The 25,276-nt window shown below is 44.8% G+C and overlaps 1 protein-coding gene across 1 annotated transcript in view; it reads left to right on the forward strand.

The window, feature by feature from the left end:
- The window catches only part of enox1 (ecto-NOX disulfide-thiol exchanger 1), a 183,290-nt gene that overhangs the window by 144,687 nt on the left and 13,327 nt on the right, over nt 1–25,276 (forward strand). Inside the window, 3 exon segments of the mRNA XM_055644792.1 lie at nt 9,612–9,796; nt 12,599–12,622; nt 12,624–12,707. Coding sequence (XP_055500767.1) covers nt 9,612–9,796; nt 12,599–12,622; nt 12,624–12,707 — 293 coding nt within the window.

Genomic DNA, 25,276 nt, shown 5'->3' on the forward strand with positions numbered 1-25,276 from the left:
TGCCTCACCCGCTGAGTTCCTCCAGCATTTTTTGTCTACTTTTGATTTTTCCAGCATCTGCAGTTCCTTCTTAAACAAGATATTCCAATTAGCAGAGAAAGTGGGGAAAGGATGTGTGGAAGAAGGAGATTTATGGGATAGTTTAATGATCAGCCATGATCATATTGAATGGTGGTGCAGGCTCGAAGGGCCGAATTGCCTACTCCTGCACCTAATTTCTATGTTTCTATAGTTTGACATAACGTAGCCATAAAGGGGCAGCTAGGCTACTTTGTTTGTGTAACTTGTTGCTACAATTGTGCGGCCTGTGTAGCGTGGTCTTTAGGTCTGGTGTACCGGGATGAGACATGAGAGAAAAAAGAAAGATGGCAGGAAAAACTGGCGAGTGATGGGTGGATACAGGTGAGGGGGGTTTGATTGGGAGATGTATGGACAAAAGCCAGAGGTGAAAAGAAAACAAAAGGGTTGAGCTGTTGGTCCTTGGCATAACTCTGAGAAACTCCCCTTTGTTTCTCCCATTGCCAGCATTTCAGTTCAGATAAAAACGTTTTGGTTTTTTTTCTCCTTGGGAGAGCAATTTGAAATGAATTGAATTCCTGTTGTGTACATCTGTCTGGGTCATTTGACAGCCTCCTGGTTAAATCCAAACACAGAACTTGCCCCAATAGAGTGTCAGAGCTGTGTATTGGTTACCGAGCTCAGATATCCGTTGCCGACATTGCAAAATGTCCCTTCAATCAATCGTTGTGGAGTCAGAAATTCCGACCGGCTGATCCATGTTTCTGTCCACACCTGGACTCAAGAGTCATGAGTTTAAGTTTGAGTTTAGTTTACTGTCACATGTACTGAGGTACAGTGAAAAGCTGTTGTTGCGTGCTAAGCAGTTGACAGAAAGACAATACATGATTACAATCAAGCCATCCATATCATATACATTTTAACTTGCTGCAACTTTACAGGCATATTAACACCACCATACAAAATGATATTGTCTTTTAAAGACTTACAGCATGAGGCCAGATCTCAATTGTAAATGTAAGAAGCCCATCTAAGAAGAATTCACGCAGGGCAATAGAATTTTTTTCTGTTGCCATTTGCACACAACAGCGGTGACTGCACGTCAAACATATTGCTCTGCCAGTAAAAAGCCTGGAAGAATGTGAAAATCACTGTATAAATGTCTCAAATATCGATTCAAGAATGTCACAAAGAACTTTTCAGCCAAGTCAGCCCCACTATGGGTAAAATAACAAGCATTGTGAAGAAAAACATTGAACACTTGCTGTGTTTGGAATGAAACGGGAGCGCTGGAGGCAATCATGGTTCGAGCGGAAACAGATACTGTAGGGATTATTGAGACACAGCTACAGTAAAATCAAGACCGGGAACTAAACATCACAGCAAAACACAAAGTGCTGGAGGAACTCAGCAGGACAGGCAGCATCAGTGGAGAGAAATGAACAGACTACATTTCGGGTCAGGACCCTTCCTCATTGCTGATTATGTTATGATAAAATGTAGAGTGGGTAAATGGAGAAATTGAGCAACTGTGTTAATGAGAATAACATAAAGACAGTAGAAATAAGGGATACAGTTATTACAAAGACAAAATAGTGTCCACATGGATTGGGATAAAATATAATAAAGGATCAGTCACACCATAGGAGTAGTCTACATCTAATAGGAGGAGGGAGATGGAAGAGAGAATAACCAAGGAAGTTATGATAACAAGTAATAAATAATGTGGGGATTTCTAAGACCTGGGTGTTAATTGGAACGAAGGGTTGGGTGAAAGGAAAAATGAGTTGTGTTTCTACCATGCATTCAGGTCTCCATACTAATCCAATATGGAGAAACCCCATGAATGGTTTGCTGTTGGATCTACTAAAGGGAATGTAGGGCAGGTGGGCAGCAGATGGACTTCGGGCAATGGTCCCAGTGGGAGTAAGTGGGTAATGGTGGTCCTCAAAGTCCAGTGAGGAGACCTCTGCTGCTCACCAGGTACAGTAACAACCTAAACCACAACGTCTGAACTTTGGCCAGTTAACCAAATCGGGGCGCAGTGGCCAACAAGTCATGGAAGGACAGAAATAAACCTACAGAATAGGGAAATAATGGGCAGAGGAAGTTCAACACAGATGAATGTGAGGTGGTACATTTCAATGTGAACAACTGTGTGATCACTGTCATGTGGAAGGTGCAGATGGGAGGGATGATCAAAGGGATCTTGGCGTTCAATCACTAGGCATTTGTATGGCCATGAATAGCAAACCAAGATTTTAGGATTATTTCTAAATTGATAGGAGTCCTGCGTCACAGTGTGACAGGTGCACTGACCCTGCAGACTCCCCACCTGCCAGTGTTTGCAGAGTGAGTCACACCTGGCCGCCCAGGTGCTTGTGACAGGAAGTGAGAACCTCTTGTGTTAGAAAGAAACTGCAGATGCTGATTTACACTGAAGATAGACACAAAAAGCTGGAGTAACTCAGTGGGACAGGCAGCATCTCTGGATAGAAGGAATGGGTAACAGACTTCAGACTTCAAAGGGGTCTGAAGAAGGGTCTCGACCTGAAATGTCACCCATTCCTTCTATCCAGAGATGCTGTCTGTCCCGCTGAGTTATTCCAGCATTTTGTGTCTATCTTCAGTGAGAACCTCGGTGCTCCCATCTTCCCATCGTACCGAATAAGGAAACAATCAGTGGTGTTATTTCATCAGCGGTCCCAAGGGCCCACTTGTTGCACACATCTTGTGCCTCGTCATAGTATCAGCCCTGTCAGATGTTTAATTGGCACATGCAGCGGGACTGGAACAATTAAATTCTTATTTGCTGCAGCTTTACAGGCACATTAAACACGACACACAACAAATAATTGAACACTAGGATTCTGAGGAGTAACGTTTTCACACAAAGAGTGGTGGGTGTATGGAACAAGCTGCCAGGGGAGGTAGTTGAGGCTGGAACTATCCCAACGTTTAAGGAACAGTAAACAGGTACATGGATTGGACAGGTTTGGAGGGATATGGACCAAGTGCAGGCAGATGGGGCTAGTGTAGCTGGGACATGTTGGCGGGTGTGGGCAAGTTGGGCCGAAGGGCCTGTTTCCACACTGTATCTCTCTATGACTCTGACTCTAATAAATTGCCAGTTGTTTTAGGTAAACCAGAACATGAGTGCAAGCCAAAGTACGTGGTGCAAACTCAGTAATGCCAAGTCCATAGTACTTTGTTGCTGAGCTTGGGTTGTGGTTAAGGTTGTGCAGGGTGGCTTAACTGGCTAATGACTGGGTGGAAGAGGTTCATGAGTTCTCAGAGCAAAATTAGGATATTTGGCTCATCAAGTCTACTCCGCCATTCAATCATAGCTGATCTATTTTTCCCTCTCAACCCCATTCTCCTTCCTTTGCCCCATAATCATGACACCTTTACTAATCAAGAAAGGTTGTTATTGAACTTGGGGGTAACTGTACCTTCTTCCCGATGGTCAACCTCAACAGGGTCTCCCCACTGACCCTGCCATGCTCGCCCCCCCAGCTATGGTGTCTCCCGAGAGCAGGCCGGGACAGAAGGGCTCTCTTTCACCTATTCATGCCTGTCACTAAGTAGATGTCGAGGAGCATGTTATACTTTGCTCCCAATGAACCACATGTTGAGGTCTGTTCACCATGTCAAGTAGGACATAGAGGCACTGGAGAGGAGGCAGCATGATGAAAGGAGCCTTCCAGCAGGCTGTTCGGATAATACATCCGCTGTCCATTGTGAGGTTTACAAAGCAATTAAGAATCCATTGGATGTGACTTCAGGCTATCTCGAAGATGGAGAAGCTATTTGAAAAGACAGACAATTGATGCAGTGACCTGTCATTGTGACTGAAGAGCAAAGAGGAGTGTTTGCTGTGTAAACCTTTCAGAGCACCCTATATTGTCTTGTTTTGTTTCCTGAAATAAAAGTCAAAAATGTTGGAAACGCCCTTGTTTCTCTGTTCACATCTGACCCGAGGAGCCTTTCCAGCATCTTCTGTTTTATTGAGTTCATCGTTTCTGGATAGGGGATCAGGAGATATGGGGAGAGTGCAGCAAATGCAGCCTAGCTACATAATTTGCTATGACGTTGATGGGAGGTGTAGGAGCAAAGGGCTAAATGGTCTACTCCTGCTTTAATTATTACACTCTGATGTTTATATTTCCACTGGCTAAGAAATAAGTCACTGTGGCGGAATTAGGGCCTAGCCACTGCTCCACACTGTATAGAGTCCTACAACATACAAATAACCCGTTCAGCTCATTACATGCATGCTGACCAGTGGGTACCCATCTATATCAATCTCATCTTCTATCACCTATGAAGCAGAATTAGGCCATTTGGCCCATCAAGTCTACTCCACCATTCGATCATGGCTGATCTATCTCTCCCATTCTCATGCCTTTTCCCCATCTCTGGAATTCTCTGCCACAGAATGTAGTTGAGGCCAGTTCATTGGCTATATTTAAGAGGGAGTTAGATGTGGTCCTTGTTGCTAAAGGGATCAGGGGGTATGGAGAGAAAGCAGGTACAGGATACTGAGTTGGATGATCAGCCATGATCATATTGAATGGCGGTGCAGGCTCGAAGGGCCGAATGGCCTACCCCTGCACCTATTTTCTATTTTCTATGTTTCTATGTTTCTATAACATCTGATACCCGTACTAATCGAGAATCTATCTATCTCTGCCTTGAATATATCCACTGACTTTGCCTCCACAGCCTTCCGTGGCAAAGAATTCCTCCTCATCTCCTTGCTAAAAAAATGTCCTTTCATTCTGAGGCTATGACTATGACCACTGGTGGAAACATCCTCTCCACAGCCACTCTATCCAAGCCTTTCACTATTCTGCATGAGGTTTCAATGAGGTTCCCGTTCATCCAGTGAGTACTTGCCCAGTGCTGTTCAAACGCACCAGCACTTGATGGTGCAAACTGAAGGGCTGTCATTAGGTTCATTCAAAAACAAGTCAATAGATTTCTGGACATTAAAGTGATCAGGGAATAGGAGAGTGCAGAAAAATGGAGCTTTAGGGGCACTGCATTGATGGCAGCCTCTGCCTACAGTCTGTCTGTTTTTCTATCTTTTTTTTAAAATTATAGTCTGTTTTAAAGTATGTTTTGGAGGTTTCTTTAGTTTTTCTATGTGGGGGAGGGGGGTAGGGTAAGGGCAAAACCGTTTCCCAGTCACTTCCTGGCGAGGATGCGACTATTCTCCGAGTCGCGTCCTCGTCCCACCCCCTCGCGGCCTACCACGGGGACCGGACCAGAGCTTCAGCAGCGGCGGCGCAGCACTGGATTCACCGCGGAGCGGGCGATGCCTTACCTGGATCGCCGTTTGAAGCTCCGGAGTGTTGGGCCTGCTGCCTCAACACCGTGGAGCTGTGGCTTGTAGAGCTCCCAGCGCGGGCGGTGCTGACTTCAACATTGCTGACTTCAACATTACATCTTTGCCGAGGGCCGCCAGCGTAAATCTCCGTCTTCGGGAGCCGTGGACTCTGGTAGGAAGTGGCCGATTCGGATGCCCAAGCCACGGAGATTGTTCTCCCGTTTCCGACGTCGGAGTTCCATCATCCCGGCGAGAGGGCCTGAACATCAGGCCGCCCGTAACGGGGACAGCGAGGGGTTCGAGAGCCCCCCGACCACGGGTGAACAACAGAGGCCAATAGAGGAGAATGACTGAACTTTGGTGCCTTCCCTCACAGTGGGAAACTTTGATTCTATGTTAAAGACGATCGTGTTCTGTGCACTTTTTTATTCGAATGGCTGTATGGTGACCACAAATTTCACTGTACCAATTGGTACATGTGGCAATAAATGTCTCTTGTCTCTCTTGTCTATGTTGGAAGATCAACCACGATCTCCCTCTCCCCCTCCACACCCCCCATCGCCATTTTTGCCAACGTTTCTCCATCAGGTACGGTGTTCACGGGGGGGTGGAGACATGCAGAGAGAGAGGTGCAGGCATGCAGAGCATGTGGGCAGCTGGGCTCCCCATGCAGGGCGCAGTCAGCATGGGAAGGCCACAGAAGGCGCTGCTCCAGGTGGCAGTGACCGGCCACAGGGGGAGACTACTCAGGAAATCCAGGAAAAGGAGGCAGAGTGTGGAGCCCCAGGGAGTGGCGGAAGAAAGTCGCATGGTGTACCTTCCCAGTCGGGATACGATTAAAACATCACGCCCACTCCAAATTCACCAGGAAACGATAAGAATTCATTCATGATCTTTTGTATCTTTTATATATTTTAACGCAGCATATACTCTTTAAGGTGGGAGCAATTAATTTGCATCTTTTTTTTGTTAGTCATTATAGAGACCACGGGAGGAGATCATCTATCCATAAAATATCACGTTGCCATGGAAAGCACCATGGCAACCTAATATTTTCATCCATGCAAGCAGTGATTTGTAACAGCAATCTAAATTTACATTTTATTCCGGTCCCTTTAATTGACAGTCCCAACATCCATTTTTGACAGTGTGGTGACTTTTAGATTTCAGACCTCTATTAACAAGGAGGGAAGGAGATAAAGTGATTACTTGTATAGACACAGTCGTCGTTTATTGAATATATGACAGGGAGCTGTGACAGGCAAGGAAAATCATTGTCAGGAGTGTATGTGTGGGGGACGTGTGAGAGACTGAGCAAAGGGAAATACTAGTCCACGTCCTCTCCCATGCAGACACAAAGGCAGTTGATGAGCACCTCATTAAGAATCAAGCCGTCTGCTCCAGTTATTGGGGAACGACACTTTCTAGTGGGTGATTACAAAGTCTCTTGTATCCGACTCACAAGAAATAAACCTCAAGGGGCCTCCATTAATTGTACTTTTGACTCATCCCATTATCTGTGAGGATTCAAAAAGATTGCCTTCTTAAAATTTAATCACAAGCTTTATTAAATTGTGGTTTACTTAAAAGGAAGAGTGCGTGAAGTGGTGGGAGAGGCCCGCTGCAAAAATTGAAACATCAATAGAGAAATAAAATTGATCATAAAGGCACCTCAGCTCACTCACAGCGAGGGCCAGAGGGTCAAGGAGGACAACAAGGGTCAAGAGTCATGGCGACAAGGGTCACAGTGAGGGTCGGATGTCACAATGAAGGTCAGGAATTACAATGAGGATAAAGAATCACAGCAAGAGTTGAGTCATGATGAAGGTCAAGGGTCACGGTAAGGTTTAAGAGTCGTGAGGGTCAGGGGTCACGTGGGCACCTATCCACATGTTTCCCTTCCTTCCATACTTCCCACCTCCATTCTTTCCTTCCTTCCTCCTTTCCTTCGTTCGTTCCTTCCTCCCTCTCTTTCTTCTTTACTTCAACCCTTCCTTCCTTCCCTCCTTCCATCCCCCTTTCAGTCTTTCCTTGCTTCTGATCTTCTTTTCTTCCTCCATCACTCCCTCCCTCCCATACTTCATCCCTTCCTCCCGCCTTTCCTTCTTTCCATATGTTCTTTCTGTCAACCCTTCAGCATGCAAGATCTGACAGTGCGTGATTACCTTGCATGTCCAGGCTTTGTCTGGGTGTCATTTAGATGGGAGATGATCAGCTGTTTAAAGGCCGTTGATCCCTCAGAGCAGAGGACTCCTTCCTGTAAGTATTGTGAGGTTGTTGTCTTTAATACTTTCTTCTCTTCTCACAAATCTATCACGTACACTGTGTATGGGTCATACCATCACCTTCTTGCAAAACTAGATCCCATAATCTAACATCTGTGATAATAATCTGCTTTGCAAATTGCAGTTTCTCATTAAATTGGCTAGCATCTGTCCTCATTGTAATTACACTTTGTGCTACTAATTACTCAAGTCCTTAGACAAAGCTGGAATTACACATAAACACTGCGGAACCAGAGTTTTCAAGTTACTCATTCAATAAAATAAAAAGATCAATCTAGCATCGGATTGGAACTCATAGATGTTTTCTTGCATCGACTTAGTGTCAGAGTCTTCCCACGGGAAGTAGGAAAGTGGCTCAGAGCAAGCCACAGCTCCCATGCCCTGGCTTAGGGATACATGGAATTTCCTGGAGCAGGGTGAAGGAAGGTTTGACTCTAAGAAGGTTTGGCCATGTCAATGTCTCCATGACTCTCACCACTCTGTTCAGTGAGTGTCTCGGGGTGAGTGAAGAGCTCTCTGTGCTTGGTCCAGAGGCCAATGATGCTTGGTTTGCTGGTTGCAAAAAGTTGGTGATTAAGTTCTTCAGGGGAGAGCAGGGGGAGGTGATTGAAGGCAAAACGGCACGTGATGAAAAGGCCGAGAATGTGTCCAGTCCATGTTGCCTAACATCCTTCTACAGGAGCCCAGCCACCCTTCAGCTCAAAGCCTGACGTGCACCCAAAAACCATGGTGCTCTCTATATAAAATGTCTCGTTGCATATGTTGTTCCACCTATTACGTATATTCATAAAGTAGGTCTGTACAGGTGGTCAAAAAGATATCTCACAAATAAATATTGGTGTCATCTATTGCATCCTGCACTTTGAAACACCACCAACTCACCGCCCACACCCTACCTTTGGGGAAAGCTAGGGAAATCAGGCACTTTTGAAGGTAAATGTTTCTTGTTCATTGGAAGTAGCAGGCCTGGGTGAGAAAGTGATTGAAAATGCAAACAGGATCAAGGCCTTCCAAGATGGCGCCCAACTATTTGCATGCCAGCCACAGAAGCAGATCTAAAAACCCATAATACAATCGCTCTACAGCTCTTAAATCTCTATTCCTGCAGATCTATACACTACAAATGAATCAATTGTAATCATGTATTGTCATTCTGCTGACCGGTTAGCAGGCAACAAAAGCTTTTCACTGTACCTTGGTACACGTTACAATAAACTAAACTGAACTGATTAGAAGCAGAAAGTACAAGAACAAGAAAGTCATGTTGAACGTTTATAAACAACAGTTTAGGTACAGGTTTCTATCCAGTTCTGGGCCCCACACTTTAGGAAGTCTTTGTAGAGGGTGGAGATGCCATGAATCTAATCCATCGCTCCTATAGAGCTGTTTACACTCAGGAAGAATACGGACAGGCAGAGGGAAACTGTTCCCGTTAGCAGAAGGGTCAAGTACAAGGGCCCAGAATGATAGGGGTTCGTGTCAGGAAGACACTTGGAGATTGTACCTCAACCAGAGGCTCATTCAATTGCTGCAGGTGTGAGGGACTGATGGCCAAATCCTGTCCCGGCTCCATCCGAGGGGTAGCTTTTTCACACTGGGGGTGGTGGGTATATGGAACAAGCTGCCAGAGGAGGCTGGGACTATCCCATCGTTTAAGAAACAGTTGGTCAGGTACATGGATAGGACAGGTTTGGAAGGTTATGGACCAAGCGCAGGCAAGTGGGACTAGTGTAGCTGGGACATTGTTGGCTGGTGTGGGCCAGTTGGGCTGAAGAGCCTGTTTCCACACTGTATCACTCTATGACTCTATGACTCTATCTGCAGATGCTGACACAAAGGCTGCATCGGGCACTAAAAAGTTCAACTTTATAAAGGTTAACCCTCTCCTTGCAGTCTCATCTGGGATAAGACGGACTGCATTCTGTGAATATCTTGGCATGCAACAGGAACTAGATTTCATTTGCTCTTTCTCTTAGCTCTACATGCCCAGGCCCGTGCATTGAAGGAGGAGAACGACAGCCTGAGGTGGCAGCTGGATGCCTACAGAAATGAGGTGGAGCTGCTTAAGCAGGAGCAGGGAAAATTCTACCGGACAGATGAAAGCCACACCAAGGATCAGCAGCTGCAGTTCCAACAGCAGGCAATGCAGGGCATGCAGCAGGTTAGTGAATGTGCAGTATTAATGCAGGGCATGTAACATGTGAGTGAATGCATAGTACATAATGCAGGGCATACAACAGATGAGTGAATGCATTCTCCTTAAAACAGCCCATGTGCAGAGGTTCAGGGAAGGAGGAGGATTCCGGGCCATCCATCCTTCTGAACGTTCAGATCTGGTTGGATCGGGAACCAAGTGCCGGGCCCATTGCTGTTTGTCATCCATATCAACGATTTGAACGAGAATGCACAATCCATGATTAGTAAATTTGCAGATGACACCAAAATAGATGGTGTCGTAGACAGTGAAAATAGTTAGCAAGTGGGATTTTGTTCAGCTGGGCATGTGGTCTGAGGAATGGCTAATGAAGTTTAATTCAGATAAGTGTGAGGTATTGCAAACCAAGACAGCACATTCATAGGGAATGATAGGGCCCAGGAGTGTTGTAGAGCAGAGAGATTTAGGAGTACCTGAACATAGTTCCCTGAAAGTAGTGTTGTTGGTAAATAGGATGATGAAGAAGGTTTGTAGCAGTCAGGAAATTGAGTATAGAAGTTATGTTACAGTTGTATAAGATGCTGGCGAGGCCACAGTGGGAGTATTGCATTTAGTTTTGGTCACCCTACTACAGGAAAGATGCCATTAAGCTGGAAAGAGGGCACAAAAGATTTACGTGGATGATGCCAGGACTGACTTTAGGGAGAAGTTGTGCAGGCCAGGACTTTATTCCTTGGATCCCAGGAGGCTGAGGGGGTGATCTTATAAAGATGTATAAAATCTCGAGGGAATAGATAGGGTGAATGCTCAGAGGAGTTATTTCCCGGAGTAGGGGAATCAAGAACCAGAAGACATAGGCTGAAGTGCGATGGGAAACTGGGGAAAGATTTAATAGGAACCTGAGGGTTAACTTTTCACACATATGGTTGGCAGTATATAAAACAAGCTGTCAGATTTATTAATAAAATGAACTGATTTATAGCAAAAATAGACACAACATACTGGAGTAACACACTGGGTCAGGTAGCATCCCTAGAGAAAATGGATAAGTAACGGTTTAGGTCGAGACTCTTCTTCATACTCAGTTTTTGTCTATTTTTGTCAGAGGAAGTTGTTGAGGATGGTACATTAACAACAATTAAAAGCTATTGGACAGGGTCATGGATAGGAAAGGTTTTGAAGTATGTGTGCCAAATGCAGCCAAATAAGACTAAGTTAGATGGGGCATCTTGATTGGCATGGACATGTTGGGCCGAATGGCCTGTTTCTGTGCTGCATGACTATGACTTTATGACTCTACGACTCTGCATGCTAACTTTTCCCTGTATCTTGTATAAGCTCAACTGAAACCTGATGTGGTTTCAATAAAGCTGCCTTCTAAATTCTGCCTACTAAATGGATAACCTCACATTTCCACACATTATGTTCCACCTGTCATCTTTTTCTTCCACCCAGATTGATATCATTTGTGGATGCATGGTTTGTGTCACTTAAACTGATACCTGTCACAATTTGTTGGTAAAATAACTCTGCCCGTTTGGTCACCTGGTTTGCACCAGTAATAACAAGGGAGTTCGTAGCTCCGACTCCTCCTTGGGCTGATCATCGCTCTTTGTAAAGATGCAATTGTTTATCAATAGAGAAGTTATGTTATTATTTCTCACACACATCTCGGCAACACGCGTGTAATGCAATGTGTTCTTCTTGACAACTACAAGTGTTGCTTCAGCATCATTATAACATGACATTCCAGTCGGTGTACTGACTATTAAATGGAAGTGGCCCGACAATTTCAGCAGAGCTGAGCAAGTTTTCAAAGAATTCATAATTTGAACTGAAACATAGGAGACACAGCAGTGCAGCGGGTAGAGCTGCTGCCTCACAGCTCCACAACCTGGGTTCAATCCTGACCTCTACCTGTGTGGAGTTTGCACTTTCACCCTTTGACCTTTTTATGGCAGAGATTGATAGATTCTTCATTAGTAAGGGTGTCAGGGGTTATAGGGAGAAGGCAGGAGAATGGGGTTGAGGGAAAGATAGATCATCCATGATTAAATGGTGGAGTAGACTTGATTGGCTGAATGGCCTAATTCCATTCCTATCACTAATGACCTTATGATCTTTTAATAGTTTCAACAAGGCAAAGGAGCACTATATTATTTGTGATGTAATTGATATATGAACATAAAACATAGAACAGTATGGCACAGGAAGAGGTCCTTTGGCCCCCAATATCTGTGCCGAACATGATGCCAAGACAAACTAATCTCTCTGCCTGCACGTGATCCATAACCCTCCAGTCCGCACCTACCCATGTGCCTATCCAAAACTCTATGGTGATTGTATCTGTTTCCACATCACCTCCTTAGTGCCTTTCCATCCCCTCCCCCCAAGTTGGGTGGCACAGTGGCGCAGTGATAAAGTTGCTGCCTAACAGCACCAGAGACCTGGGTTCGATCCTGACTCCAGGTGCTGTCTGTTTGTACATTCTCCCTGTGGTCATGTGAGTTTTATCCGGGTGCTGCGGTTTCCTCCCACATGCCTAAGATGTGCAGGTTTGTAGTTTAATTCACTTCTGTAAATTGTCTCTAGTGCATGGAATAGGTGATTGCTGGTCGGTGCAGACTCGGTGGACTGAAGGGCCTGTTTCCATGCTGTATCTCTGAACTAAATAAACTGCAATGTCAGAGGTGTTCACTACAAATACTTCGGAGTGAAAGATGAAAGCCATTTTCACCTCTGAGGAATTTAATAGCTTTACAGCAATAGCCTGGCCCCATGACTAATGAAAATCTTGTTTCTGAACAGCAACTACTTGCTCTGCAAGAAGAATACAAAAAAAAAGGAATTGGAACTGGAGAAAATAAAGGAGGAAAAATCACAAGTACAAGCATTGCTTGCAAGTCTTCAAGAAAGGGTAAGTTCCTCTATCACTCATTGAGCTCTCAAAGGCTTAACTGGTCAGGAGCAACTTTTACAGCCTCATTGAGACAATTAAACATAATTGACAGATTAGTTATTCTTGCTGTGGTATGGCTCAGCAACCTCAGCTAAAGTTAACACAGTATTTAATAGAGTACGTTCATTTTATTTTTTATTAATTTGTTCACTGGTTGTGGCTGTTACTGGGAAGTCCAGCATTTATTTGCAATTGCCCTTGGAAAGGTAGTAGGGAGCAGCCTTCTTGAACAGCTCCTATCCACGTGTTGAGAAATGTCCAACAGTGCTTTTGGGGAAGGTTGTCTGGGATTTGTGCCTAGGCATAAATGATGAAGGGATGCTGATAGATTTCTACATCGGGCTAGCGGAATGAAGGAAATGTTGGTGATATTCCCAATATCACCCGCTCTTCTCAGAGATAAGAGATTATGGATTTAGGATTCGTACATGAAGAAGCCTTGACAAGATGTTCAGGAAAATCTTGTTGATGTAAAGAAAACAGCAGCTACTCTATGGAGACAGTGAAGAGTGTGCAGGTTTTGGGTGGTGGCGCTGGGTGGACTTTCATGGTCTGCATGCTGTTGAGCTTCTTCAGCCATGTTGGAGCTGAATTCATCCAGTCGAGGGGAGAGTACTCCATGCTGATTTGTAGATAGTGGGAAGGCTTTGGGTCATTCACCACAGAACATTCATTGTTGTTTTACATCCGTGGCTGGTCCATCTGAGGTTCTGGTGGTCTCCCCAATGTCAATGATAGGCAACGCTACAACGGCAATGTTGAATCTCTAAAAGTGTCATGTATATATTTTTAAATGAAAGGGATGATGCTAAACATCGCAAATATTTCTACTTCTGGTCGTATGATAGAAGGAAGTGATCAGCAGTGAAGATGGTTGGGCCCATTACTAGGACACTAGGCCTGAGGAACCCCTGCAGCGTGGTCCTGATACTGGGATGACTGGCCTGTGGCACTCACAGCCATCTTCCATTGTCTTGACAATGGAGAGTTCTCCCCAGAATCCTGGTCATCTTCAGTGACGGTGGATTAAAAATGAGTGTGGGAATAGGGAGCTTGGTGAGTTTAAAAGGAGCTTGGTTAAGGGATCCCAAAGTTTAACGGAAGTGTGGGAAAGGGGGCCCTGGTGAATTTAAAAGGAGCATGGGAAGTTGGACCTCGGTGAGTTCAAAGGGAATGTGGGAAATGAGGCCCTGGTGAGTTGTGAGTTGTAAAAGGAGTATGAGAAATCATTCGATGACCCCCAATACCAATCCATTGGGATTTCCAAACAATCAGAAAGCAGATAATTAGTTTTCTGTCGAAAAAAAATATCATATGCACTTAAGAATATGCAGTTTACAAAAGGGGCCACGATGATGTAGAATGGGAGATCCGGAATACAGTCTTATAATAAGAGGTCCATTAAACAGTATGATAACGACGGGGAAGAAGAAAGCTGTTCTTGCATCTGGGTGGCACATGCTATGAAACGTTTGTATCCTCTACTCAATTCAAGAGGAGAGAAGAGGGAATGACTTGGGTGTAAGTGGTTCTTGATTATATTGGCTGGTATCTCAAGACAGCTAGAAGTGTAGACTAGTTGATGGGGGAGTGGGGGTGGGGGGGGGAGGCTGGATCGCGTATTCACAATTTCTTGTGTTCTTGGGCAGAGTAGTTGTGCTGCATCCTGATATGATGCTTTCTATGGTGCATCCATAGTGTGAGAGTCATTTGAGATTGCTAATCAGTAGGAAAATCAAGTGTCTATTGCTGATTTAGAGTATTTGTGTTCTGCATTTTCCACACTGGGATCACCGTTATGTTCGATAAGCACAGACATCTTCTGTGCCACTCACGACTGTTTCCGCGTTGGGCAGAGCCTCAGTTGGTGCACGTCCCTGCAGATCCTACCCCTCCGCTGTGTTGTGTTACAGCCCTGTACAGGTCAAACTCGTGCTTTGTACATTCACTACTCATCCATAGCTTGCGCCTATTGCTTTCTGTGGTCATTGTCAACAATCGCACTCTGAGCATTTAAAGAATGAATACACAATTAAATAAAACCTGTGTCTGTGAATTCAGGATACAACCAGTGGCAAGGCACCATTTCTCCTGCTTCTGGGTTATCTTTAGGCCCTGAGATTACATAGAAACACTGATTGAATATTTGAGCATGCATTAGTAAATTGCTGAGGTGTTGTTCACTAGTAATATAAGGGCTGCTGCACAGCCTGCAGTGTAATGGTGCAGATTTCCCAAAGTATCATGTCACAGAGTGGATCCCACAACTGAACACGTGAATATTGAATGTTTCAGATCCAATGGTTATTGTCGGTTTGGCTTAGGTAGTGTGGTCCTACCATCCCATAGATGACTCGGGTAAAGTGCCAGCCCTTGTCCATTGAGTAGTTAGTTCACTGCTGAGAAGTGCTGTCATCTCAGCTACCCCCCAGCTTACACCCTAGCAGTATAAACATTGACTTCTCTAACTTAAAATACTTTGTTTTCCCTCTCTCTCCATCCCCTCCCCTTCCCAGTTCTCCCACCAGTCTTAATGTCTCCGACTACATTCTATCTCTGTCCCGCCCACTCCCCTGACATCTGTCTGAAGAAGGGTCTCGACCCGAAACGTCACCCATTCCTTCTGTCCAGAGATACTGCCTGTCCCGCTGAGTTACTCCAGCATTTTGTGTCTACCTCCGATTTAAACCAGCATCTGCAATTCTTTCCTCCACATAGATCCTCAGGTGATGTACAATATCCTGTCGTTGATTGTATTGTCTTTTGTAGTGTTGCATTTCCTCGGACAGTGTAGATAGTTTGAGGGAGTTGGGGGAAGCTGGCAAACTTGCCCAAACTGACAAAGGTACAATCTCAATGGGAAGGTGTGGTGGGGGAGGTGGACAAGAGAGCAGTCTGTGAAAGGCAACCATCTCACTGCCCTTTGGTACAGATGGGCTCTACTTCACTTACTCCGCTGTTTGATTCCCCTGTGGCTATACTGGACAGATGCAGGCATTAAATGACAGCCCATTGGAGAATAGTCGCCCGAATGTTTCAGTGCAGGTGGTATAGCAGCTGCCGCACAGCACTGGAAATCTTGGGTTCAATCCTGACCTCGGGTACGGTCTGTGTAGAGTTTATACATTCTCCCTGTGGCCATGTGGGGTTCCTCTGGGTGCTCCAGCTTCCTTGGTAGGTTAACTGCCCTCTGTAAATTGCCCCCAAAGATTAGTTAGATTTAGCTCTTTGGACTAAAGGAATCAAGGGATATGGGGAAAAAGCAGGAACGGGGTACTGATTGTAGATGATCAGCCATGATCACATTAAATGGAGGTGCTAGCTCGAAGGGCCAAACGGCCTACTGCACCTATTTTTCTATGTTTCTATGTTTAATATGTAATTGAAGGATAGAATCTTGGGGAGCTGTTGAGAATGTGAGGAGAATTTTCTAAAAATGGAATTAATGTAAAAAAAGGTGGTCGAGGCAACAAAAGCTTTTCATTGTATCCCGGTGCACGTGACAATAAACTAAACTGGAACTGATGGACAGTGTGGAGTCAGTGGGCTGAAGAGCTGGTCTCTGTACTGCATCTCTCCGTGACTCTGTACAATGACCATGCAGTTCATTCATTCTTATTGATCCAGTGCCTCCCCTACCAACGTAGTCCCCTTCAGCAGAGCCCGTGATGTCCCAGCCGGCTCGACGTCAGGAGCTGCCTTTAGCAAGTTGTTTCAGCTGTACCTCTGAGAGTGAGTCCACATCCATCATTATTGGCCAACACTGGCCACGCGTATCCCCCTGTGTTCTCTCAATCCACGGGCTGCACTTCCACTGTAAAGTCATTATATTTAGCGATTAGAAGCATGAGGGGAGAGAGCACAGAAAAAGCAAAACAAAAACATTAATCTTTAAACCTGTCTTCACGAATTGAAAGAAAAACGGCTGGTTATGACTGGAAGTTGCATTGTAATTGACTTACATAAAACAACCCAAGTAAATTTCACCCCAAAACTGGTGACACTTCGTCTCCTGACAAAAGGTGTATTTCCAGAATGTGACAGACTGTCAACTATTGCAGCTGACAGACAGGCCCGGCCTCAGCCAAGCTCAGAGTGGCTGATCACACGCACTGTTTTAACCACATGTGCCTGACTCCCACACCACAAAGACCGAGAAAGGAACAAGCAGACTTGGCAGAGAGGTCTATTGCCTACTTGGAGGTCCCCGCACAGGAAGACCAGACCTCCTGTGTTGCAAACCTGTCCTATCCATGTACCTGTCTCTAATCTCAGCACATTTTACCACTCCCCCAGTTTACCTGCACACCAGAGGTAATTTAAAGCATGCAATTAATCTCACAGCCCACATATCTGTGGGATGTGGCAGGAAACTGGAGCATCTGGATAAAACCCACATGGTCACAGAAATAACGTGCAAACTCCATGCAGACACCACCTGAGGTCAGGATTGAATCTGGGTCACTGGCAGTGTGATGTAGCTTCAATGTGCCGCTGTGCCCAACAAATATTTGAGGAAGAAAGGATTTGAAGAGAGGAGAGTGAAAATAATTGGATGAGTGTTTCTGAGATAAATACAGTCTTCAATGGCATAATCACCTTTCCCTATCATTCCAGGGTGGTAGATGTATGGAACAAGCTGCCAGATGAGGTAGTTGAGGCAGGGACTATCCCAACTTTTAAAAAGCAGTTAGACAGGGACGTTGATAGGACAGGTTTGAAGGGATATGAACCAAATACTGGAAAGTGAGACTAGTGTAGCTGGGACATGTTAGCCAGTATGGGCAAATTGGGCTGAAGGGATCTATGACCCAATGACAATTTAGAGTCACAGTCATACAGCAGGAAACAACTTCGACCCAACTTGCCCTTGCCGACCAAGCTGTTCCATCTACACTTTTCCCACCTGCCTGCGTTTGGCCCATCACCCTCTGAACCTTTCCTGTTCATGTACTTGTCCATTTACCAATGAAAGTCATATTTCACTGCAATGAGAACATTGGTGCCTTTTGCAAGGGAATTGGATAGGTGTTTGAGTGAAAACAATTTGCAGAGCTGCAGGGAAGAACAATGGTTTGTACATTAATCAACAGAAAGAGACACAGAGTGGCAATAAATCACTTTCTCAGAGTGGTAGGAAGTAACTAATGGAGCAGCGCAGGGAATACTTAGGTCCCAGCTGTTTCAGCGTACGGCAATGATTAGGATGAGGGAACTAAATATTATATTTCTAAGTTTGCCAATGACACAAAACTTAAGTGGGATTGAGAGTTGTGAAGAGAAAGCAAAAGAAGCTTCAAGGAGGTTCAGACTTTGAGTGGGGTGGGCAGGTACATGTCAGACGCAGTAATAATGTGGTTAAATGCGTAGTTGTCCACTTGAGTTGGAAAAATAAAGAGGCAGAAGCATAAAGAAAGCTTGGTTATTCTTCTGCATCAGGCACTGGAAGCAAACATAGAGGTGCAGCAAGCAGTTACGAAGGCAAAGTGTCTGCTGGCCTTCATCGCAAGAGTACAAGATGATGATGAATGATACTTTATTCTCTCATGTACCTAGGTACAGTGCAATTCTTTTTTTTTTTGCGTACAAAGTACACAAAAGACTCCCACAAAGGCGCTGACAAAGTTACAAAAATTACTCTGTAAGTAATGTTGGTCCCTTCTTTGACCCCACCTAAATGCAAACTCAAATCCACCCCACAATCGGTTCCCTCTTTGTTCATCGCAGCTCCCCAAGAGCCTTGGTGAAACCATACTTAGAGTACTGAGTGCATCTTTGGTCACCTTACGGAAGAAAGAACATTTTTGCCATAGAGGAAATGTACTTAAACTTTACCAAACCAATTCCTGGGATAAGAGACCGCTCTAAGAGGAGAGGTTGAGTTGACTAGGCCTGTGTTCACCAGAGTTTAGAAGAATAAGAAATCTCCTTGAAACATATGACAGAGTTTGACAGATTGGATGTGTAGGAAGGAACTGCAGATGTTGGTTTACATTGAAGAAAGACACAAAATGCTGGAGTAACTCAACGGGACAAGCAGCATCTCTGCAGAGAAGGTCTTGACCCAAAACATCACTCATTCCTTCTCTGCAGAGATGCTGCCTGTCCCGCTGAGTTACTCCAGCATTTTGTGTCTATTGACAGATTGGATGTTGAGAGGATGTTTCCCTGACTGAGGCAATGGTCTAGAGTGAGGACCTCAGTCTTCAGTGCTATTAGGGTGGAGTTTACACATTCTCCTTGTGACCGCATGGGTTTCCTCTAGGTACTCTGATTTCATGCCACATCCCAAAGATGGGCAAGTGGTAGGTTAAGACTCAGGTGAGAAAAGATTTCTTCACAAAGACATGATGAGCCTGTGGAATTCTCTACACAGGTGTGTAAGCCCACCACTGAATGTATTTAAGCAGAAGATGGAATAGGGGTAGAGGCTTGGAATATGGTTTTGAGACGGAGTACTATGACAATGTTGAATGATAAAGCAAGCTTGAAAGATTGAATGGCTTATACCTGTTCCTGTTTATTCTACAATTCTCTGTGAGTCTCTGATCACTGCAACATGGTGGTGCAGCAAGTTGCTGCCTTACAGCACCAGAGTCCCGGGTTCGATCCCGACCACGGGTGCTGTCTGTACGGAATTTGTACTTTCCCCCCTTGGGTTTGTCCGGGATCTCCGGTTGCCTCCCACACTTCAAAGATGTACAGGTTTGTAGGTTGTTTAGCTTGGTATAATTGTACTGTCCCTAGTCTGTGTAGGATAGTATAAATGTGTATGGATCGCTGATCAGTGTGGACTCGGTGGGCCGAAGAGCCTGTTTCCGTGCTGTATCTCTAAATTAAACTAAACTAAAATAACATCCCAGAACCCAGGCTTCTCCTGATACTTTTGAGAATATACTATGTTACACTTTTCAAAACTATTCTCTGAATCAATCTTTTTTTTGAGTAAAGTTCACTATGCAAATTCTCTCCTCAACAGTTACCCATTTCACAAACTATTAAACGAGAAAACAATTTAGTTACGTGCCATTAAAGGTTTCGGTGTAGGTGGTAACTTGCTTCACTATTTATAGCACTGCATTATCTCCCCTCACTTCCTGTGGATAAGGCTTTTCATAATGAGATCTCCGAATCGGTAAATGATTAGAATTGAGGGCTTCAATAATCTTAGTCCATCACGAGGTATACTGGTGCACTATTAAACCATTCCGATACATCACTCTCCTGCCAGCCTGCCTTATCAAGCAGCTCAATTATTTCTTATCCACCTTGACTGGTCTCATCATAATGTTACAATGCTGCAAGTAATGAGAAGCATTGTCACAGCCACCGCCATTACACCAATGCAACATCAACGGAAAAGAATCACGTTCTTCCTCTCATCTTTCTCTTGCAAAGACCAGAAGTCTTATTGATTGTCTTTGGAGATTGGTTCGTCATCCAAATTCTTTCAACCACAAAAAAGTGGGAAGGTTTGAAGCAGATCAGTTTTTGTCTATTCAGCACCACAGAGGCCTCACAATTCCAAGCCTGTATTCTGCGGCACGTGTCAGACTTTGAGTTAAGGCCAACTTTGGGAATACCAGATAATTGAGATCTTTCAACACGTGAACATACCTACATGCAAACTTACACACCACTTCACCCCCACCCCTAATTATACTTCATCATTTAATTAGATCATTTAATTAGATCATGGTTGATTCTCCAAAAAGAGGAAACATCTTGTTGACCCTATCACCTCTACAGGGTATCAACTGATATATTGAACTAAAATCTCTAAACTAAAGGGCCTGTCCCACTTGGCCGTCATTTACGTGACAGGCCGGTAGTGACTGATGCGCGACAGTCGCGCAACGGTAGGGTGCGTCATCTGTCGCTCGTGACGTCATTTGAAGATAGACACAAAATGCAGGAGTAACTCAGCGGGACCGGCAGCATCTCTGGAGAGACGGAATGGATGATGTTTCGGGTCGAGACTCTTCTTCAGTTTGAAGAAGGGTCTCGGCCCGAAACGTCACCCCTTCCACCCGCCCCGTGCTAACCCACACGCTACCAGGTCACGTAAATGACGCGCAATTGACGGCCAAGTGGGACAGGCCCTTAAGGTTTTGTACAACTTCATCTTTATTTGCATTTGAGTTAATTAAGCATGCATGCAATCCACTGCCGCATAATAACTTCTCATTTGATTTACCGCTAGGTTTATTGCTTCTTACACTAAATCACAAGACTCGTTGCTTGGACTCTTATTATCTTTTATCCTTTTCATGTATTTGTACACTGAAAATGGATCGATTGTAATCATGTATTGTCTTTCTATTAGCACGCAGTTTTTCACTGTACCTTGGTACACGTACACGTGTCAATAAACAATAAACTAAACTCAAATACAGCCCTTATGAACGAAGAGGGCAGATTCACTCTGCTGCTGGGGTTATGGGCCTGTCCCACTTAGGCTATTTTTAGGCGACTGCCGGCGACTGTCATAGTTGTAGTAGGACAGTCGCCGAAAAACTATGACAGCACCTACGCCAGGAGAAGTCAAGCTACACTCATTGGCATCAAACCCACTGTCATCGACTGTCTCCGAAAATTCGAAAATCAGGATCGAACTTGGGCCTCTGACGCTGTATGGCAGCAACTCTACCGCTGTGCCACCGTGACGCCTGGTTGTTCAACTCAAGAATTGGATGCAATATCACCTAGCATCTGAAACATTCTTCTCTCTACAACACAAATGGCCAGAATGCTAAACTTACTTAACCAGAACAGACATACAGCTGGACCTACATGGTAAATGTTTTTGTAAAATGCATTTGGTGTTCACTTGGTCAATATTTGCTTACAAATTCCTTATCAATCCAGGTTATACTGGCGACAAATATAAATTGTTTTCATCTCCTTTCTGTATTAAATGCAGTTAATGCTTCGCTTATAAATGAAAATAGAGCCCGGGTTGGAAAGGAAAATTACATTCGCATCTTATGAAGATAAGTTACTCTATTATTTGAGAGAACAAATCCATGAAATAATCATTGCTGAGTTATATGAAAAGGCAATAAATCAATCACAGATTTAGTCTGCGGGATCTGCAAGCAGCTGTCTGACCTGCTGAGTATTTCCAGCATTTTTGTTTTTATTACAAATTTAATCTTGTTCAATAAAGGGATTTAGAATCTATGAACTGCTCCCATGTGCTGAGAGGGATTAATTATAGAAATAGCTCCCTTCCCCAATAGCTCCATCTCCAGTGTGATTGTTGGAGGATTTGGCTTCACACAGAACCCTGCAAAGGTTTTGCTGGAACAAGCATGATACACATGCAGGGCTGAAGTATTCAGCACACTGCGGGGTGTCCCGCCTAGCACGGCATCAGGCCGCTCCTCTGTTGCAACACAATCCAAAACCAATCCGTGGCAGAAGCTGCTGATCCGAAAATTAAAGCACAGAATACTGGAAGGTCAGCAGGTCAAGCAGCATCTGTAGAGAGAGGGCAAAACAGAGTGAACATTGCAGATTCTTCATCAGATGCAAGACTATTTTGACCTCAAATTTGGAAAGCAATTGGAGGCACAACCTTTGTAACACACAAAGTTCTGGAGTAATTTTGCGGGTAGTGCAACATCTTTAGAAGACATGGATAGGCAACCTGTCGAGTTGGGACCCTTCTGAATTGTAGAATGGGGGAGAAAGCTGGAAAAGTGGGATGGGGTAGGATAGGGCCTGCTAGTGATGGGTGGCTGCAGGCTAGGGGAGGTTTTGTAGAGTTGAGAGATTAGTTTAGTTTATTATTGTCATGTAAAGCGAAATACAGTGATAAACTTTGTTTTGCATGCTATCCAGTCAAATCATATAATGTATGAGTACAATCATACACCAGTAAATGAGTGGATAATTGTAGACTCTGTCTAGGACAGCATACAAAGAGTCGCCAAGCTGCGCTGCCATCTTGCATCCTTGCATCCAACAATTCTCAAGTCTCGGGCTGTACTCTCTAGAGTTTAGAAGAGTTAATGTGACAATCTCATTGCAGAAGACACAACTCGTGACTAGGTACATGCTGAATGGATGTTTCCTCCCTTGACTTAGGAGTCTAGAACTGGGGGTGACCTTCTCAAAATAGGAGAGCTACCTTCAGGGAAGTGAAGAGAAATGTTTTCACATAGATGGTGAAATATTTGGAATTCAATACAAACAAGGGCTGTGGAGACTCAGTCGCGGAGTATATTCAGAACGGAGGCCTATAGAATTGTAGAGAGGAAGGAAACTGGGACGTGGGTCAGAGGAGAAAGACCGACTATGATATTATCAATCCTCTGTATGTTTATAATGGTGTTATATCCTTGTGTACGTGCTATTCTTTAAAAGAGCTTCCACTATGGTCCCACTCCCCTGCACATTACCTGTGTACTGACAATCCATCTCTGTTACAACACGATCAAATACCCGACCATGTGAGAAGCTGAAACGTGGCTGATCCATGACGACAGGTTCTGATGAAAGCTCATCAAACTGAAACATTAACGTTTCTCTCCGCAGATGCTGCCTGACCCGCTGGGCGTTTCCAGCATTTTCTGCTTTCATTCACCAGCTTCTGCCATGGTTAGGTTTTCGAGAGTGTCATATATAGCTGTTTGAAACTAACCACCTCTTAACGAAGAGCTGGCACCAGACAAATCCTACACTATTCCCATGATGTTCTCTCCACATTCCCATCAACTTCCCACATGTTCTACCAATCACATGCACACTATGGGCTATTCATAGCCACGCAAGTAACCTCTCGACCCGCACATCTTTGAGATGTGGGAGGAAACCTGAGCAACCAGGGGAAAACCCACACAGGGACAGTGGGAATACAGAGCTGAGATCAGGATCAAACCCACGATATTGCTGTGAGGTAGCAGCTCTACCCGCTGTACATTTTCTATCTGACTCCCTCCCCCCTTGGGAACAGTGAGTATCCGGGAGTGACACTGGACATCAGCCATCTCCGGGTTAACACCAAACCTGTGCTGACACTCTCCGGAGAGGAACAAGGACAATGATTCCCTTGGGAAGAAATCTCTGAAACAGCTGCTGCTGCTGCTTTTATAGCTGTATGTTTTAGAATACAGATGTGACAACTGGGAGGCTTACTATTTGTTCCGAGAGTCCTTAGGGGTCAGCCGTAACAGTGATGGAATTGATTGGGTAATCATCTCCTTGCTCAGGCAATTTTGGCAAAGGTTTGTGTTTATTTTGTGTCAGAATATTGTACAGAAAGATCGGTTTCATTTATGTTATCAAGGAGGAGTAATTGTGGCAATAAAGGCTGCTTGAATGCCAAGAATGGGATGGAAAGGGGTACATTTCTCTCACTCCCAACACGCCCACCTGAAATGACAGTGCAAATGCTACATTGCCGAGGAGCTGTGTTCCAGTGAAGAGAAAGCAAGTTCCAAAGCCCCTGGTGGAGCAGCTGCCTCCCAGTGCCAGAGACCCAGGTTCGATCCTTGGCTGCTGTCGGTGTGGAGTTTGCACGTTCTCCCTGTGATCATGTGGGTTTTCCCCGGCTGCTCCAGTTTCTTCCCACATCTCAAGGACCTGTGGGTGTATCGTTTAATTGACCTCTGTAAACTGCCCCTCTTGTGCAATGCATTGACACGAAAGACTGGAGATTTTGGAGCGACCGTGGTGGGTGGCACAGTAGCACCGTGGTTAGGTCTATTGCCTCACAGCTCCACAGGCCCCGGTTCAATCCTAACCACCGGTGCTATCCATGTAGAGCCTACACATTCTCCTTTGGACCGTGTGGGGTTTCCACTCTCCTCCAGATCCTCTGGTTTCCTCCCACATCCCAAGCAAATTGGCTGCTGTAAATTGTCCCTTATTGTAAGTGGCAGAAGAATTAGGGTTAGGTTTATTACTGTCACGTGTACTGAGGTACAGTGAAAAGCATTGTTCTGCATGCTATCCAATGAAATCAGACTGATGGAGTGGGGATGGAGAGGGAGATAAAGAGAGGAAAAAGCCTGGCTAGTGATAGATGGATACAAGTTTGGACGGGAGAGAGGGGGCAGAGGTGAGGGTGTTTGGCAGTTGGGTCAACTAAGTGGCAAGGGCTAGAGGTGAAAAGGAGAGAAAAAGGTGTCAGATTAGGAGAGAAAATAGGAGTAAAATATAAAGCCAGAGAGGTGTGGGTGGAAAAAGACAGAGGGAAGGGGAAAGAGAGGGAATAAAAGGGAAACGAGGGATTTAGGGAGAGGAGACGAGCGTAGGAAGGAGGGGAGAGCATTCAATGGCTCCTCACTGTGCCAACACTGACCCCTAGTGGCCAGTTCTGTGACAGCGACAGAGTTAACAATGTGCCTGCATTTGCTGGGGCTGCTATATCCCCAGTGTGCTTAAACATTTTAATTTTATTCACTCTCAGGATGTGGGTATCAAACTGTCATGAATTTTATTGCACATCCCTAATAAGGAGGTACTGATAGATCTGGGGAAGGACGGCTTTTTTGGAGAACATTATTGACCCAGGTGGG

The sequence above is a fragment of the Leucoraja erinacea genome, chromosome 13 (assembly GCF_028641065.1).
Source record: "Leucoraja erinacea ecotype New England chromosome 13, Leri_hhj_1, whole genome shotgun sequence".
In the NCBI taxonomy this organism is placed as follows: domain Eukaryota; kingdom Metazoa; phylum Chordata; class Chondrichthyes; order Rajiformes; family Rajidae; genus Leucoraja; species Leucoraja erinaceus.